Here is a 19043-nt window from a genome sequence, read left to right as displayed (position 1 = left end):
CAGTTGTTTGTTTTGAATTACCACTTATTTCCTCAATATTGTTAGTTTTGTGTTCCATATATGGGCAACCAAATGTCATTTTACAATTCCACATGACCACTTGCAACAGGCAGAACATTCTGAATGCAGTCCTTTGATATATCAAGCACTAGACAACCTTAAATCCTTTGCAAAAGTTCAGAACAAAAGTATTGTTAATAAGCTATTCTTCCCAAGAATCCATTTTGTATTCCCATTGTCAGCTTTGTAGTTGCCTGGTTAATTTCACTGAATATTCAAGAAGTTATTTTTCACAAAACTGCATAGGTTTAAATGGAATGAAAGGTTCAAGTGAAACGGGAGGATGAACAGCTGGGTGAGCTGCAAGGTCGTGGAACTTGTTTTTATCTGAGAAACCAGATACAGAACTACCCTCCAACAAAATTCAGATTAGAAAGTCCTCCATTGACTTGGGGAGATAGAGGCTGCCAAGCACCTCACTGCTGTAGGATAAGCCCCTCAATCACTACACAGACTGAACTTTTATTGTCAATCCATTATCCAACATCAGAGAAACTGTAATTACACAGCAAACATTTTTTTAATGTGCACCCCTGGGTCCTTGTTATTGAACCTGGACCCTCAGAATAAAGTCAGGGCAGTCTACCAACTGAGCTACTGATAAGCTAAAAAGGTCACTGTCCCAGGGTCCACTCCTACGACACTCAATCTGACACCCCAGCCCTCTACTGCGGGTATGAAGAGGTGACCCCACTCACACCTGTGGTAATTGGCAAGGCTTTAAATCAAGACAGAATGGCACATGGTCTTGATATACATCAGAGAAACTGCAATAATGCAGTGAGATCTTTTACTACATTATTGCAGTTTCTTGATGAATATAAACACTATGTCATACTGGATCGATTGTAAGCCTTGCCAGCTACCATGAGTGTGAGTGGGGTCACCTTTCCTTCATGCTCACAGTGGGCGCTGGGGTGTCAGGTTATATGTCGCAGAAGTGGCCTCTGGCACGGTGACCTATTAGCATCAGTGGCTCAGTTGGTAGGCTTCCCTGACTTTTACCCTGAATGCCTGGGTTTGATTCCCTGCACTCAGTGTTGTACATTCTGACTGCCACTCCAAATTGGCAAAATGTAAGGAAACTATATTTTCAGCATATGGATTCATCAGTAACACATTCAGAAATTACGTTTTGCAAATGCAGGCACCAGTCATTAATTTTATAGGTGAGGGTGCAGATGTGGATGTCAAACTGCACTAAGTAAATGTGGGAGGGGATGTAAAACTTAGGCTAATCACAATCTTCTTGACAAATATATTTAAATGGACTTGTAAGAAGGGGATTGTCAAGGACTTCAGGAATCAAATTTGAAATATCTTTTATTTCAGCATTTGATTTCCTTATTGAAACATCATGCTATTTGCTCTTTTTACTGGTGGTGCCCAAAATATAGAATAATGGATATTACAAAAAAATCTTGTGGCACCACCAGCTTGGGTAGCATAAAGGTGATACAAATCTAAAAACTATACTAATTCTACATCTATCTAAAAACAATACTACAGCTGTAATGTATCTGTCTCACTCTGGCATGTTTCAAACTACCCTGTACAGAGCTATCATGATCTGCACTATGTATAAACTCAACATACATTATACAATGGGGCATGCTACAACAAATGGATGTAAATAAATTATACTATAATGAACACTAAAGTGCTATAACAAATAGAAAAGATACAAAAAGTACAGACGAATATCAACCGTGATGCCTTGAGCCCACGGCACCTCGCTTTGTGTTTACAAGTGTTTGTGAGGTTCAGCATTACAGTTTTTTATCTCCACATTTTTAGCTTCAGCAGTGAAAAGAATTATTTTTGCAAATATTGAAAAATGTAACATCAGTTAAAATAAATAAAAAAGTTGATAATCTTAAAAATTAAGGAAGAAATTATTTCAAGTACCTTGAACTCCATAGAAAACAGCATAGGGATTAAAACAAATATTAAATTAGTGATGAAATATGAATGCAAATGAGCCCAGTTCTGGGTGGATGAGAAGTCAGAAGGAAAAAAATGTGCAAACACAAGGGGGTTGAGGGGAGCTGAGTTCTTGCCTTTACCTTTTCCTTTTTAATGACTAGGGAGGACAGAAGGGAACAATACACCCCTTAGGAAAGAGCATAAAACTCCCTTTGGATTTTAGAAGTGGTGGTCTGTGAGACAGCATGGGATACTGCAGAACACTGGGCTACATCATCATCTGAGCGGCTTGCAGTTGCTTGGATTTGCATATATCACTGCTATTTTCACATGTTTTGATTTTTACATTGTTCCCTATGGTTTGCAGAGAAGTTTCAAGGTAAGTAGAAGACAACAAGAGTAGGTACAGTAGGAAATGAGATACAGGCACATTAATGAAACTAAGTTTTACCAAGTTGAGTGGTAACTTTGGTCTTGGCGGTGGGCCTGAAGCAGATTACCCATACATAAATATATTTCAATGTATACTAAAAAAATGAATGCTATAACAAATAATATTCTAGCATGCCCAATTGTATAAGGCTCAAGCTTATCAAACTTTGAACTTCAATGACCAATAAATAGTAACTTAACGATCACATTTCTTCTTTTGATTTCATATGTGCCTCTATTTTTTCACGTGCTAATCGTTTTTTGGCTGTCTTTTCCAGCATTCCATCATAGTCCTCAGAAAACATGGCCACCAAAACTTCATACAGCAGGTGGAGACTTGGGAAGTCTTTCTGGCACACCTGAGCCACACAAAAAAAGTGATTAGAAAAATAATATTTAAAACAAACATGTATGGTAAGTTAGATTCATTATAAGATGTTTTACTGAAAGTCAGTTTCCCAAAACCTATCAATAATGTCAAATGAGGATTTACTGTATATAAAATTATGTAATTTACTTTGTATGAATTCAGAACTTGGAACCCCATCTACATGTGCTAGGAACTGCTAAAGCCCATGTAAATTATTCTGAATAAGTTCCCTTGCAACTCTTGACAAAATCTCTCATCTTTCACTTTATTCATCGACTCTGAGTTATCTGCAAACACACTGCCATGGCTGCTTAGTCCATCCAACACATCATTCCCATAAATCAAGAACATCATTGGTGCCAGAAGTGACCCTTACTGATCTCTGCTTGTAACTTCCCTCCCTTCAGACTGTCCTTCCCTTACCAATGTCCTCATTTATCTTCCTTGTAAGTAATTTTCTATCCGTTTCAATAGACTTTTTCACCCCTCCCATATTTTCCAAATTCTATAACAATCTCTTGGATGGGACCTTGCCAAATGCTTCATGTCCAAGTATGTATAATCCACCCATCTTTTTCTTTCCAGTGCAGCATGTATCACCCTTGTATAATAAGTTTGTAACACATGACCTCCCTATTCTAAATGCAAATTGTTTCTTGGATATCAATGCCTGGATTCTAGAGAAGTTGGTACTTTGTATTTGCCCAACACTCTTTATATACATGAGTCATGGGTGGGTACTTTGCTTACATGATTGAGTGTCAAGTCAAGAATGTTGCCTCTAAGTCTCTTAATGTAAGCTTAAGTTGACTAAAGTACATACAACTTAAAAGAAATATTGCAAAAGAGAAACCAAGTGTATATGTGAAAAATCTTCCAATATAACTCCATTAACTATTAAGACACTCACCTTCATATTGTCAAATGCAATCCCAACGTGAAGTGGAAGCTCGTCCAGCAAAGGCACCTTGGCATAACGCTGAGAGAAGTGCGTAAGGAGAGTCTGGCGAGCGTTCATGTCTTTGCCAACCTGGGTGAAGATAATGCAATGATGAAATGGTAAAATGGAGTAATAAAAGTTAGATATCAAGCATAACTCTCTCTCTCTCTCTCTGATATAAAAATATTGACAAGGACATAAAAAAGCCTAAAGAGACAGTTTTGATCCTTCAGCCTATATGTGGCCATTAAATGAACTTGGTGAAAACATTATTTCTATTTCTTAAAACAAAAGTGGAGGTTAGGTAAAGTTGGGGGCACAAACTAGAGCAAAAGACTACTCTAAATAATATAGATTTGGTAGAAAGGAAGATCACAAGCACCTGTATTGCTTGAGATGTGGTGCTGTGGGTCTTCAGCTTGGCATCTTCTTCTAGTTCATCTTCCATGGTGGCTTCGTGAATAAGCACGTCACAGTCTTGACCTTTGGAAGTCAGGTGGAAATAAGTATTAGTAATGGAATACTTGATTTTCATGTTCATACTCCTTGAATATGCTTTAAAATGCAGATATTTTGTGTTTATATTTTTACACTGCTTTTTAGTGGAGATCTATTGTGGTATCCTAAAAGTGTATGTGGTGCGCCACACCCAAAAATAAAAATGTAGCTAACCAGACACTTAAAATGACAAAACAACATGTAAAATTGAAATAGGAAAGCCTCATAGTTTTTAGTTGTTATTTACACAACAAATAAATAAATGTAAATTAAAAAATCATTATATATACAATAGAAGATCATACAAAGGTTACCAAGCATTCCAGAAGTGTCATAACATATCACCATGATACATACTTAAATTTGCTCAAGTAATAAAAACATTATTCCTTCATCCTTACATACTGCAATAAGAAAGCATGGGCAGCATAACATTCAAAATTGCAGCATTGTCATCTTTTTGGCATTTTAAAACCATTATTTTGTTTATCTAATGATTTCTGAAGTATATGTATCAAGGCTTAACTTAAAAAAGCTACAATATATTATAATATTCAACATGCATATTGGCTCAACTGATTTTTCAAGGCATATCATTGTGATCTTACTATTATATATTATAATATTCAACATGCATATTGGCTCAACTGATTTTTCAAGGCATATCATTGTGATCTTACTATTACGTGTGATACAAATTAAGAGCAAGGGTTACAGCATATCAGTGATGTAGCTACTAGCCATATTCAGCTCATTACTGGAGAGATATTGGCTTGTGTAATGATGAACTTAATTAGAATATTGATTTCAATAAATATTTTCAGGAGCCCACGAAACATCCCGGAATGAAACGCAATGACTCACCTATTTCTACAAGTCCTTTGCATGGCATAGTGTCTCCAGAGTAAACAATTTTCCACCCATCATTATGAGTCCAAGCAACACCAAATGAGTTTGGGCAATGGAGAACATGTGTCATGCTAATCTTCTTCATATCTAACATGGAACAAAGGTTCTTATAGTCATCCTCTTCCATAGTGAAGTCCTTATATAATAGTTTTTGGTTGTAGACATGAGTAAAGTCTTGAAGAAGAGGCTCAAAATTTGCATTGTAGGAGATGAGGTATGGCATGATTTTGCCGGGAGCCATGAGCAGGAGTTTGGGGACCTGAAGGGAGCAATTGTAGGAATAAATTATATGTAGCAGACTATTTACCTATTTACTAATTCTTATAAAATCCTCCTTATCTATCTATATATCCATCCATTTATCTATCTGTCTACCATATGAAAAGGTCAAAAGGGTAGACAGTCTAGCCTTCTCATCCACCTTTCTACCTTCAGAAATATGTACACACTCTCTTCCCTTCTCAGGGTTCATTGGCAGCTCAAGATGAACAAGCACTGTGCTTATTGTCTCTTTCTTTATTTCTAATCCAATCACCAAGGATACCTTAAATATGAAATATAATCTATCAGTGATATAAAAAAAATATTTAGCATATGGGAAAAGGGAGCAATGCTGCCTCATTCTATTTAACATTGATTAAATACAAGGAAATATGTATAAAAGCTGTCTGCTGTATCTTAATATTATCACAAGCAGTGGTTTGTGTCCTAACAAATAGAAAATTCTCCTTATAAATTATACTATTTGGTTAATCCACTTACATCAAAGACTCCAGCTGCATGAAATGCTTTTCTTCTAGCATGAAGAAGACGTATAAAGCCAATGTGGTGGTCAGCGTGGAGGTGGCTCACATACACCGCCACCAACTTTCGTAGCATTTTTTCACATTCAGGAGCTCCTAAAAGTCTCACCATCTGTCCATATGTCCCTTCTCCACAATCCATTATGAGGGCTTTATCAGAACTGAAAAGAGGGAGGTCATTTTAAAAATAATTTGTCAAAAAAATAATTGAAAATTTAGCTCTCCTCTAACTCTAAAATAAAAGCAATTTTTTTTTTTCAGTACAGGAGGCAGCTCAAAGGCAACATCAAATAAATAAAAAAGCCTGCTAAATGCTGCTCCTACAAAAAAAGTAGAAATCAGTGGCCAAATGAAAGGTTAACTGATCAGTAAAAGAAAACCAATCTCTTATCACCAAGATAAATCAGAAAATTTGTCTCAAAGAGTGTGACTGTGGCTACTGCAATTGTTACCTGTGCTGGTGGAAATGTTTGATATGCTGCCGCCAATATTACCTATTTTTCCTGAAAACTATTTTAAGCAAATTGTCGTAACTACTGCAGTGACCCGCCTGATGACCCATTTGGCTAGTGATGTGCATCTTTAGGTGAATGGTATACCAGTGACATAGCTGTCTGGCTGGTTGTGGGTTCCTGGCACCAAAAATTTATATCCCCCCCTTTCCAAATTAGATAAATTTTTCATGTGTTTTGGGATGCTAAGATGTCGTGCTCAATGACAGGAAGTGAGTATTGCACTATAATGGTGGCAGGGGTAAATATCCCCTCCTGTCTGTTAACCCCTTCAATCCGGCGACGCCGACGTCATCACCATTAGTCCTCTTCTAAACCTCTTAACCTTCTTCCATTTCCTCTTAATTCTCTTCTAAGCCTCTTTAAGAGGAAGTGGAAGAGGATTAAGAGGAATTTAGAGGAGGATTGAAAAGTTTAGAAGAGGATTAATCCTTTTCCATTTCCTCTTGACCCTTTCCATATTGTGACGCCGACATCTGCGTCATGTATGTAAATGGTTAAGATTCTCCCGTTTTGGGAACAGCAAGATGGATGGCCTAGTCTTGCAGTGGACTTCATACAAAATGTAAGATAAGTAACTTAGGTAAACACAAGGAAACTGATTTGAACTGGAAGGATGAGCAACACAGTGACCCACTCAATGCGGAAAGCCCCAGAAAACCCACTTGGCTGGTGGGAGCTTCCAGAATCTTCCCTGCACTCCTCTTGGATGCTTTAATGACAAACAATGACATACCTTATATCCAGGAGAATGCTTGAAGTGTTGCGAGTTTTGTTAGGGATACAAGAGCCAGTGCCCAGGAAAATGATCTGTGGATAGTCCTGAGAACAAGTATTCGCTGCCTGTTCTGAGTAAAACGCTTGCAGCTTGTCTTTTATATCAAGGAATGCAGACTCAAACTTTTCCCCTATATAACATTCTTGCATATAAGTGTCAGGGTACAAGTACAGCTCATTGGATCTGAAAAAAAGAGAAAATAACTGTCATGAGTTAAAAATGTAATTGTGAATTTGTGCATCTAAGTGGGCAAAATCTTAAATTTGGAATATACCGACATCATTCTGGTTGAGTAAGTGAATGGAGGGGCATGCAAACCATTGTAGAGAAGAGTAAAATTTTGGGTAAGAAGAAAAATATGGACTGTAAATAAAGGAAAGAAATTACTGAGACATATACAGTAGTTGTGCAGATACTTAAGGGGTGAAGGAATGATAGGAGAGGAAAGGGAGGTTAAAAGTGAAGGAGCGAGTGAAACCAGAACATTCAACATGGAGACAGCAAGGGAACCAGAGGACACAAACAAACTTGAGGCATGTAAAAAGGATTGCTGTGTGTGACAAAGTAAAGTGGTAATAATGCTTTGCCACACTGCCTCTTATACATGTACTGGAAGTAAAGTTCAGCAGATGACATACAAGATACACAAATAACTCCTGACTTGCAAATGTGATCCTGCTGAACATTTTGGTCATTACTTTTTTTTTTTTACAACAAAGGAGACAGCTCAAGGGCACAAAAAAAGGAAACAATAATAAAAAAGCCTGCTACTCGCTGCTCCTAAAAAGAATCCAAAGAGGTGGCCGAAAGAGGGGTCAATTTCGATAGAAGAGGTGTCCTAATACCCTCCTCTTGAAAGAGTTCAAATTGTAGGCAGGAGGAAATATAGATGAAGGAAGATTGTTCCAGAGTTTACCAGCGTGAGGGATGAAAGAGTGAAGATGCTGGTTAACTCGTGCGTAAGGGATTTGGACAGTAAAGGGATGAGCTTTATTAGAAAGTCGTGTGCAGCGTGGCCGCGGGAGGCATGCAGTTAGCAAGTTCAGAAGAGCAGTCAGCGTGAAAATATCGATAGAAGATAGAAAGAGAGGCAACATGGCGGCGGAATTTAAGAGGTAGAAGACTGTCAGTAAGAGGAGGAGAGCTGATGAGATGAAGAGCCTTTGACTCACTCCACTCTGTCCAAGAGAGCTGTGTGAGTGGAGCCCCCCCACACGTGAGAGGCATACTCCATACGAGGGCGGACAAAGCCCCTATATATGGATAGCAACTGTGAGGGGGAGAAGAACTGGCGGAGATGGTACAGAACACCCAGCCTCGAGGATGCTGATTTAGTGAGAGAGGAGACGTGAAGTTTCCAGTTAAGATTTAGAGTTAAGGATAGACCGAGGACGTTTAGTGTTGAAGATGGTGACAGCTGAGTGTTGTCGAAGAATAGGGGACAGGTGTTTGGAAGATTGTGTCGTGTTGATAGGTGGAGAAATTGGGTTTTTGAGGCATTGAAAGACACAAGGTTCCTTTCACCCCAATCGGAAATGATAGTAAGGTATGAGGTTAAGCGTTCTGCAGCCTCCAGCCTGGCGTCATGTATTTCCTGTTGAGAGGGTTTTCTGTTGAAAAAAGTTGAATAATGCAGAGTGGAGTGGAGGCATCAGCATATGAGTAGATAGGACAGTTTGTTATGGAAAGATCATTGATGAATAATAGGAAGAGAGTGGGTGATAGAACAGAGCCCTGTGGAACATCACTGTTGATAGGCTTAGGGGAAGAACAGTGACCGTCTACCACAGCAGAGATAGAACGGCTGGAAAGGAAACTGGAGATAAAGGAACAGAGAGAGGGATAGAATCCAAAAGAGGGCAGTTTAGAAAGCAAAGACTTGTGCCAGACTCTATCGAAGGCTTTCGATATGTCTAACGCAACTGAGAAAGTTTCACCGAAATGGCTAAGAGAAGATGACCAAGAATCAGTTAAGAGAGCAAGAAGATCGCCAGTAGAACGCCCCTTGTGGAACCCATACTGGTGATCAGATAGAAGGTCTGAAGTGGATAGGTGCTTTTGAATCTTCCGATTAAGGACTGATTCAAAAGCTTTAGATAGACAGGAAAGTAAAGCTATAGGGTGGTAGTTTGAGGGATTGGAATGGTCACCCTTCTTAAGCACAGGCTGTATGAAGGCGTACTTCCAGCAGGAAGGAAAGGTAGATGTTGATAGGCAGAGACGAAAGAGTTTGACCAGGCAGGGTGTCAGCACGGAAGCATGGTTTTTAAGGACAATAGGAGGCACTCCATCAGGTCCAAAAGCCTTCTGAGAGTTGAGGCCAGAGAGGGCATAGAAAACATCATTCTTAAAAATCTTAATAACAGGCATGAAGGAGTCAGAGGGGGGATAAGTAGGAGGAATATGCCCAGAATTGTCCAGAATGGAGTTGTTACAGAAAGTTTGAGCGAAGAGTTCAGCCTTAGAGATAGATGAGACGGCAGTGCTGCCGTCAGGGTTAAGGAGAGGAGGGAAAGAGGAAGAAGTGACATTGAAGATATTTTTGGCTAAGTGCCAAAAGTCTCTGGAAGAATTAGAAGAACCAAGGTGTTGACATTTGCTATGGATAACGGAGTTTTTGGTAAGTCGAAGAATAGATTTGGCACGATTCCGGGCGGAAATGTAAAGATCATGGTTAGCGGGAGTTCAAAGGTTCTGGTACCTTTTGTGAGCTGCCTCTCTAATTTTTATAGCACGAGTACAAGCGTGATTAAACCAAGGCTTTTTAGCATGAGGAGTAGAGAAAGTACGTGTAATGTATGCCTCCGTCCCAGAGACAATCACCTCTGTGATGCGCTGGGCACACACAGAGGGGTCTCTCCTGGAAGCAGTAATCATTCCACAGGAAATCGGAAAAGTACATCCTCAGGTCGTCCCACTGAGCTGAAGCAAAATGCCAGAAGCATCGCCTCTTCGGTGGGTCCAGAGGATGTACAGGAGTGATAGGACAAGATACAGAAATAAGGTTGTGATCGGAGGAGCCCAACGGAGAGAACAGTTTGACAGAGTAAGCAGAAGGGTTAGAGGTAAGGAAGAGGTCTAGTATGTTGGGCCTGTCTCCAAGACGGTCAGGAATATGTGTAGGGTGCTGAACCAACTGCTCTAGATTGTTGAGGAGAGCAAAGTTGTAGGCTTGTTCACCAGGCTAGTTAGTGAAAGAGGATGAAAGCCAAAGCTGGTGGTGAACATTGAAATCTCCCAAGATGGAGATTTCAGTGAAGGGAGAGTGGGTCAAGATGTGCTCCACTTTAGAGTTCAAATAGTCAAAGAATTTTACATAGTTAGTAGTGTTAGGTGAGAGATAAACAGCACAGATGTATTTAGTAATAGAATGACAATGAAGTCTTAGCCAGATGGTGGAAAATTCTGAAGAGTCAAGGTCGTGGGCACGAGAAAAAGTGATGTCGTTGCGCACGTAGATGCAACATCCACTTATATATGGATAAAACTTATGTAAATGTCCTCCAAGAAAAAATCACTCTTGCTAAACTCTCAACTTCTAACCTGTCAGTTTTTTTCCTTGGTCTGATGTGGTAGGTGAACAGAGTCCTCGACTGCATGGTAGGGCCCACAACATAAGGGTTGGAATCAGCCGGGTGTTCATTTATTTTCAGTGACATTTCTTTGCTGTTGGATTCTGAGTTCTCACTGCGCTCTTCATTATTAGTTTCCTCCACTTTTTCGTCACCATCTGTCTCCTTAACGGGAATTCCACCATCTTTCAAGAGTGGAAAAATATTATCATTAAGGAGGTTAAGTTTGTATTGTATTCTATGGACTGCCACTGAGCCCATGCAGGTGTTAGACTCGTTAATTATGATGTGGCTAGTAGACAGAGAGAATCGCGCCATCCACTCCTGATATCTGGGATGGGCTAACACTTTTTGAGGTGTGAAGTGGACGACCACCTCTGCCAAGTCATTGTCCGAGCCCTCCAATGGCTGGTAAGGCTTGAACGCCGGGCTCTCGAGAAGGCTGTCCAGGTAGGCTTCAGATGGAGCTTCAACAACTGTACAGAAAAAATAACTGCATTAAAAATAGTTTACAAAATCTACTGAAATCAATCTTATTTCTACTCATCCTTACTTCCTTCAAGATAACTTCATCTTTTCTGAAAGACACCAATTAATTTTTCAATCAGTCTTCACAAACCTCAATTTCCTTTATGTATGATTAATATCTTCGCCAAATTCCTACTTTAAGCATACAGAAGCCCCCCGCTGTTCGCGGGTATTTGGTTCCGCGAGATTCCCGTCATCCACGAATCTGCGATCGATGGGACTATAATCAAATAGGAAAATAGGGTTTTGTTCTACCACCTCGATCAAATTTAACACTCACTCTGTGGTCGGTTGTGGTGAGTGTGAGTGCGTAGGTGGTGGTGGTTGGCAGGCAAGTAGTGTTTTTGCGCTAGTTATTGGTTGGAAACAATGAAAAAATGCAATGCGATGAGTACGATAGTTTGGCAACACTGCGCATTAGTGTTTACCGTCTTTCACCCAGCCATCAAGTATTAGTGAATTCTTGTCTCTCCCCAAGTATACATATTATTAATTAATTTGAGTGTTTACTGGGCCCTTGGAAGGTCCATTTGTTGCTGTTCCCGGCAGTACGCACGTACAAACTTTAAACCCGTTACCCCTCTGCCAGTCTCCGCCATGTTTGTTTACTCCTCAAAGCAGTAGCCTTGAGTCTCTAAGAAGGACCAGTTCTGGCAGGTCCCAGTAAGTATCAAAGATTTTAAATGTATAATATTGGGATTTAGGGCCGTTTTCACAGTCACTTTTCTTTGTTTTGATCGTTACCAATGAGCGGCGATCGCCGCTATACTATTTCCATGTGAAACTGGCCGATGGGGTAGTGGCAGTTGCGGGGTTAGCCCCGCCCCGCACCTTGCCACACACACTCAACACCTCTCGTTTCCTCTGCAGTCACCACTACCCCATAGGCCACTTTCACGTGGAAATACTGTAGCGGCTATCGCCGCTCATAGGTAACGATCAAAACAAACAAAAGTGACTGTGAAAGCGGCACTTAGTAAGTAACAAACCGCGTATACCCGAGTTTTCATCCGCGTTCGACGGGGGGTGTCGCAATTACCCTACCCACGTATAAGCAAATCCGTGAATGGTGAGGCCGCGAACGGCAGGAGGCGTCTGTACTCAATTCCACTCTTACTTTCTTTCTTATGATGTCCTATCATTCAACCATGACAGCTATTCTTCCATTTTCTTTATCTATCAATCTATGTATATTCAACCTCCCTTATTCAAGGAGAATATGTACTGAACCGCTGCAAATGAGGCAAATATGTGAATAGCTGAATCATTCCCTGTAATCAGTGTTTTCTCAGTTTATCTTATTCCTATTACCTACACACCCTATAAGAGACACAAAATGCAAACATTTTAAGGTCCACTTTTAAGTAATACTTCCCCCAAAAATGAAGACACAAGGAACCATGAAAAAAGGTTGGAAATGACATTTAGGTATTATATAGCTATGATGTGCTTTGAGGAAAATGCCTACATCTACAACTCTTTATCTTACCAAACTAAAGACAAGGGAGACTGCTTTCTATCAAATTATGTCCCGTAGGCTATTTCACTGGAGGTGGTTTTGAAAACATACCTATGAAAACAGGTCCAGGATCATCTGGCTCTGTAACATCTGCTGCCTTTACTAATGTGCCATCTGATAGGGTGATGTCAATACCCTTCTTCAGGTCTCCCAACAGAGGCCCAGGAGGAACACCTGCCCTCACACACTCCTCCAGCTTTAGAGCACCTGCCTATGGAAGGAAAATTATCGTTAATTTGATGATATTTGAGGAAACTAAAAGGAACTGAGGAAAATGAAAGAAAAATTTAACTGTGATAAACAAGGCGAAGCTTTGTTGATATTCACTATCAACACACATCATCCACAACCTGTTTGGTGAGGAAGATATTGAGAATCATTGTGGTCATGTGCCACTGCCCCTTAAATGCCTCTGGTTCCTTCATAAAGACATAACCTGAGCTGCAGACCTGCATCAACCACCCGTTTACAACTCCTCTGGCCCCTACAGTCTCTCTGAAAAATACAGGAACAAAACAACAAGCATATCTCCTAGCCATCTGTTACTGACGACAATACATTCATACACCCTACCTTAGGAGGTGGACGGCAGATGTAAGCTACACTGAGGTTTCTACAGGACACGCTTTCCTCCTGCCTTTGTCGCTTAAGTGTTGGGCTAGTGGAACCTTGCCGCCCACGGTTTGGCCTCTTTCTAGACTCAGGTTTCTCATGTGCATACAAATCTTCAACTGTAAAGACAAAAGTTACCATTGCAATATTATTATTATAATGGTCTGCTTCAACAAATAAGAGAAGGCATCAATTTTGTCCTTATGATATATTTCTTGTACAGAATCTAAAAAAAGTCTAGTTGTGTACTATCTAAAAAGTACTGAAACTGAAAACAAAGATCAAAAGACTGCCATGATCATCCTTGATATACGCATTGTAACAAGGGCACAATGGGGGATGGCAACTTATAGAATTTGCCATCTGTCTTGGGAACTCACCTTCATCATTAGTGCCCTGAACAGATTCTAACTTCTCTGAGGCATCACCATTGCCCATTTCCTCCACCTTGGCCCAGATAGGAACGTTCTGTATGATGAGTGGCTCTGTGTTGGGCTCTCCAGTGTCCAGGTAGTGCTTGTATTGGATGGTGAGGTCTCTGAATCTCAGGAAATGCCGAGTATCATAGTAGATAGATTCCTGAACAGCAGAAAGAATATATTAGTTACAGTTAAATTAGTCCTGCAACATAAGTCCCAAGTTAAAGATAGTCGAAAAACGTCTGATATTCTGGCAAGACATCAATCAGGTGGTCCCAAGTTATGACAAGTGTGATGACAATATTTAAAGTTTGTTGACTATATAGGAAATACATTAAGAAGACCTCATAAACTTATGATATTCAAAACTTAAGGTATAGTATTACTCAAATAAGATTAACAACCATGAAAGTAGAACAGCAATACATCAGTTAACAAGACTTACTATGCCTGGTGGGCCATGCAAGGTGATGTAGGGTACCCCAGTGTCCTGAAGGGTTAGCAGCACCCCTGGCAGGCCCCCAACATTTTCCCAAGATTTGTGGGTGACAAGGATGTGCTCCATGGTGGCGAGCTTCACCTTGTGTTCATGGGCCAGCCTCTGCGTGCCCTCCCCACAATTGAAGAGGTATCTGCACCATTTATGGCAAGATAAGCAACTACTCTTCAGTATCATGAGAATATGATAGTAATAATAATAATTTTAATTTACATGATCAAATATACCATGACATATAATTAAAGGTGATCTGCATAGGCTTTAACCAAATTTTGATAAATGAGATGTATATATCACTACCAGTAGTTTCATTTCCAACAAAAATATCTTGTGGACATTTTGCCCAGGGTTCAAGGCAAGTATAGTCTAAATTAACGATTTAACTCTCAATCTAAATCTCCTATATGGTAGGAGCTATGCAAAAGACATATAAAAGAGTTAATATTGAAGGTTAATGGGAATTACAATGTATAAATTGTATACACTCTCTAAGAGGAGTATAGTAGACCTTGCCCTATGTTGCTAAATCTCAGAATTTCACAAAACTCAAATAGTTCACCTTGCTAAATATATTGAATAGGCTAATTTACAAACATACAAAGTGCATAAAAAGGTTATAATAACTCGTTGTTGTAATATAACATTGGCCTACCAGAAACACAAAAATTAACTGGACCCCAAGGAAAAGCTCCTCTGCACATCCTGCTAAGGTTAGAAGCACTTTTGGCTACTTATATTGCCATTACCATCACCTTTTTACAGATGACCCAAATTACCCAGGGCCCCAGAGTAATTTGTGTTAATGTTTTTTTTGGCTTTGGAGCTTTTTTTTGGGTATATGTAAATGTGCTAATTTATTTTCTTATATTACCATTTTGTAGCCAAGACCTGTAATGCTCTGATGAATGCCTAAAACTTTGAAAAATATTTATAGTTTTTGCTGTGGAAGCAAAAAAACAAAACATTGACCCAAATTAACCCAATATACCCTATGCTACTATTAGCTCTACAAGGATGTTTTGCTTACCTGGCATGTTCTGTGAAGACATAAAGGGATCTGGGAGCACCAACTGCTCCTGAGCCTAAAACCTGCAGGTACACAGTGGAAGGAGGGTACTTCAAGGACTTCCTCTTTCTTGCAAGACGCTGCTGCTGCAGCCCCTTCAGATCTATCTGTGGGAGAAAATGATCTCCTATATTTCCATTTACTACTTTGAAAGATATTTCTCTCTCTCTCTCTCTCTCTCTCTCTCTCTCTCTCTCTCTCTCTCTCTCTCTCTCTCTCTCTCTCTCTCTCTCTCTCTCTCTCTCTCTCTCTCTCAGATCAGTCAGTCACTCATCATGATGGGTAGGGCACAGTGCCTGACCCATCCTACAGTGCTATCACTGGGGGTCCCCTGAACAAGTCTCCATGCAGGCTCCTTCCCAACCTAAGTATACCTTATGGCAGGATCTTGTCTTGTCAGCTCACTCCATGAGTTTTGTGAATGTCCCCTTGGCCTCCTCCACTCAGGATTCTCTTGTAGAAACAACCTGGTAAGCAGGGTCAACTTCTGGATTGCCAGTCACATGTTTCTATAGTCAAAGTTCGCATTCACAAGTTATACGGTTAATAGGTCTCTAATCAGTCTCACAGAGTAATCAATGATTTGTCACAAAGTCATTCCAGCGATACCCCTTTGATTCTGCAAAGACACATATTACCAAATCCTTTTTGCCTCGTTAAGTCACTACTTAATCTACATGTCTAACAGCTAGGGTTGCCACCTTGAGCACAGAAAAATAGGGAGCACATCTTACTCTTCAATACAGAACAAATCTATAACAAAAAACAAAAACAAAAAAAAAACAGGGTAGCTAAATATGGAGTCACTACGCTCCTCCAATATTGCTCCTACGAGAATAATGACCTTTCCAAGGTATCACATACTGTTGTACTTCTCGAGCCTTACCGGTGCATCAATCATATACTGCGTCTACAAGTGATGATAAGAGATAACATAATATTCCTTTCCCCTTCAACAAAATTAAAACACCTGGTAGTGGGGTGGGCTGTGAAGACCAGGGAAATTGTGGGGTACAAGCAGGTACAGGTAACTCTCGATTTATGCGAGTTTGGTATACGCGTTTTTAAAATAACGCGGGGTCCAAAATCCAAATAAATTATTAATTTACACGTTTTTTCCACTTATACGCGATATTTTATGGAGTGGACGCCATATGTCTCATGCAACTGGACTCACATGGCGCCGTGGCCACACAGCTGAGCTCAGTTCTTCCTGCGCGCCACTTGAACAACAATACAGCACCCAAGTTGCCACGCTACTCAACAATAGGGGTGGGCAGGTACCGGCACCAGTACCGGTACTAACGGTACCAGCTATACGGAATGGTACCGGTACCAGACTGCTCGGTACCAGTACCAATACTAGCCAGTCGCTCATGGTGTCCCTCATTTCTTCCTCACACAAGTGAGGCTGAGACTCAGTGACTGAGTGGATATCTTGGTGATATGGATATTCTCTCTCTCTCTCTCTCTCTCTCTCCACTAAATGAAGTGAATATTTATTTTTCGAGAGAAACCTACCTCTTGTTTGATCAAGGACGCAATACTCGCGTAAATCAAGTTACCTGTATTGCAATGATGCTGTCTGCCTGAAATGAACCGTTTCTGTGCTCTGTTTATGGTGAAAATGTATATTTTCTACATAAAGCCACCAATGGCGGCCCTGTGGAGCAGCGCCATTTTAATGGCTGCCAATAAGGCGACAGTGCACGTGCTCAATAAAAGCAGGTAACCTTTCTCTTGAGAAGGGATCGAGTGTTAAAGCAAAATCGAATATTAAATGTAAGAGATTCTGGAGTTCAAGTAGTTGGTTTGAGGGGCTTTTATGTTGGTTTCATATGTGTGACTAATATATATAGGGGTTGCGGTCAGGTGTTTCTTGCCTGGCTCAACCTAGTATTGTAGTGGAGGAATGGCAGACAGATGTGGTGGATGTGTTTGGAACTTAGTGGAGTTGGGGAGGCTTTTTGAGAACAAAGCATACGTTCCCGGATGTTGGCGAGCGGTTCCACCACTTCCTTCTCCATGCTGCAACAATATATTCCATCCAATAATGGTATCGGTTTATTAGTTTAAGGGGGGGGGGGTCCAGGGGAGGCACAGCCCCCCTTGGTTAACAGGGGGGGTCGAGGGGGGCGAAGCCCCCCTGTTAGCTGTCAGGTTATGTAAAGTTCGGTTGGAGTAGTTTAAATATGCTCCCCCACCCAAAACTCCCGACTTCCTGCGGGTCCCCCAAGATCATCAGGGGAAGGGGATTAGGCCTTTTCCTTTACTTTTAAGTACTTGCACCTTCATATTATGATTAAGGGACATATATTTCGTTCCTTAACTATAATATGGAGGCGTAATATCGTATTTTGGAGGCGCGGAGTGATTCTCCACAATTACCAAAAACAAGTGGCAACCCTAGAATTTCTCTAGCCTGCCCTGACTGCCAACCACTGTCCGCTGGTAGTGGAGGCAGCAGGAAGGAGGGAGGGACGTTATGTCACATACTTAAGTGTATTTCAGGATGACCCTTGACAAATTTAAAATAGTACAGACTGGTTTTGTGACTGACTGAAAAAATGCCGCCATGGTGACAGTGCCATCAGTATTGCGAGAAATACTTCCTCACACAAATGTCGCACATACATGAGGGGGGGTCGAGGGGGGGCAAAGCGCCCCCGTTAGCTGTTAGGTCGTAAAGTTTGGTTGGAATAGTTTAAATGTCCTCCCCCACCCTAAACCCTCTGCGAGCTATTTTGCGGCTGTGACGGCGGCACCGTCGCCATGGCAGCTGCCGTCAGAGGAGGCGACGCTTTCGTGAATTGTCCTTATTATCCCCTATTTTCAACAATAAATAGTCCCTGAATTAGATTCTTTCTCCTTTCCGGAAGTCACTTGTCACTGCACTGCATTCAAGGACCAAAAAGAAATCCATGATGTAAGTATTAACTTTGCCAGAGGTGGCTAAGCTTTCGTAAATTTTCCCCCACCTCTCAACACCACCCAGCCCAACCCAGTCAGTACTCACGTGTTTCGGCATCTTCTGCAGAATGTCATACAGGTGCTGGTGCTTGGCCGCGCTGGAGCTCTTATCCCTGGCCCATGTGAGGCAGCTGGCGGTGGCTGGAACACTCTGCTTCACTCTACCACTGATTAAAACCACGTGCCTCCGACATAGGGCTCGAAGTGACGCATGGCAGGTAAGCTTTTTCCACATCGAGTCACTGGCAGGCGCTGTATGGGCGGCTGTCTCCGGTGGTCTGTTATTACATCATCCGCCGCGTGCCGCCGTGACTGCCTGGCCAAATAAACAAGTACGCTCGTTACTCTCTATTGCATTAATATTCCGTTTTAATTTCTCTGGAGTACTTTAAAAACAAAACTACGTAGATGGAGTTGATGAACTGAAATACATATGTGCAGGATACTGAAAAAAAAGGATGATGTAGGTGTGCTATTACCTATGGTTGGGCTAATTCAGTCTTTCTTTTTTCTATTTTTCCACAGTACATCCACATATACTCTGTCTATTTTTCTTATTCATTTTCATTAGCTGGTGCGAGTGATAATGGAAACTTTCTTTTGGTCTTTGCTTGACACAGTAATCTGAAG

The 19043-nt window shown here is 40.8% G+C and overlaps 1 protein-coding gene across 2 annotated transcripts; it reads right to left on the bottom strand.

Annotated features, from left to right (window-relative positions):
• Positions 1-506: 506 nt before the first annotated feature.
• LOC126995462 (ribonuclease Z, mitochondrial-like) lies at positions 507-18751 on the bottom strand. Of its 2 annotated transcripts, none has more exons than XM_050855024.1 (13): positions 18460-18751; positions 15405-15550; positions 14324-14510; positions 13840-14038; positions 13421-13578; positions 12899-13058; positions 10772-11276; positions 7187-7411; positions 5898-6099; positions 5091-5394; positions 4111-4211; positions 3699-3818; positions 507-2777 (listed from the first exon to the last, which is right to left on the bottom strand). In XM_050855024.1, exons 1-13 carry the CDS (start codon positions 18646-18648, stop codon positions 2622-2624), a joined length of 2652 nt encoding a protein of 883 aa, XP_050710981.1. In that variant the 5' UTR covers positions 18649-18751; the 3' UTR covers positions 507-2621. The 2 variants fall into 2 exon arrangements, with proteins under 2 accessions (XP_050710981.1, XP_050710982.1); XM_050855025.1 differs by having other exon boundaries at positions 15405-15546; positions 18460-18605.
• Positions 18752-19043: the final 292 nt, after the last annotated feature.

Source organism: Eriocheir sinensis, chromosome 8 (assembly GCF_024679095.1).
Source record: "Eriocheir sinensis breed Jianghai 21 chromosome 8, ASM2467909v1, whole genome shotgun sequence".
NCBI lineage: Eukaryota > Metazoa > Arthropoda > Malacostraca > Decapoda > Varunidae > Eriocheir > Eriocheir sinensis.
The sequence above is the reverse complement of the archived record's forward strand: the minus strand, read 5'-3'. Positions and strand labels throughout refer to the sequence as shown.

Excerpts from the sequence above, each read along its gene's own strand:
- LOC126995462 (XM_050855024.1), bottom strand. The coding sequence starts at position 18,648 with ATGTGGAAAAAGCTTACCTGCCATGCGTCACTTCGAGCCCTATGTCGG. Across the intron at positions 13,059-13,420 it reads TCTGCCGTCCACCTCCTAAG|GCAGGTGCTCTAAAGCTGGA; the intron begins GTAGGGTGTATG and ends TTCCTTCCATAG. Across the intron at positions 2,778-3,698 it reads TTGCATTTGACAATATGAAG|GTGTGCCAGAAAGACTTCCC; the intron begins GTGAGTGTCTTA and ends TGTGTGGCTCAG.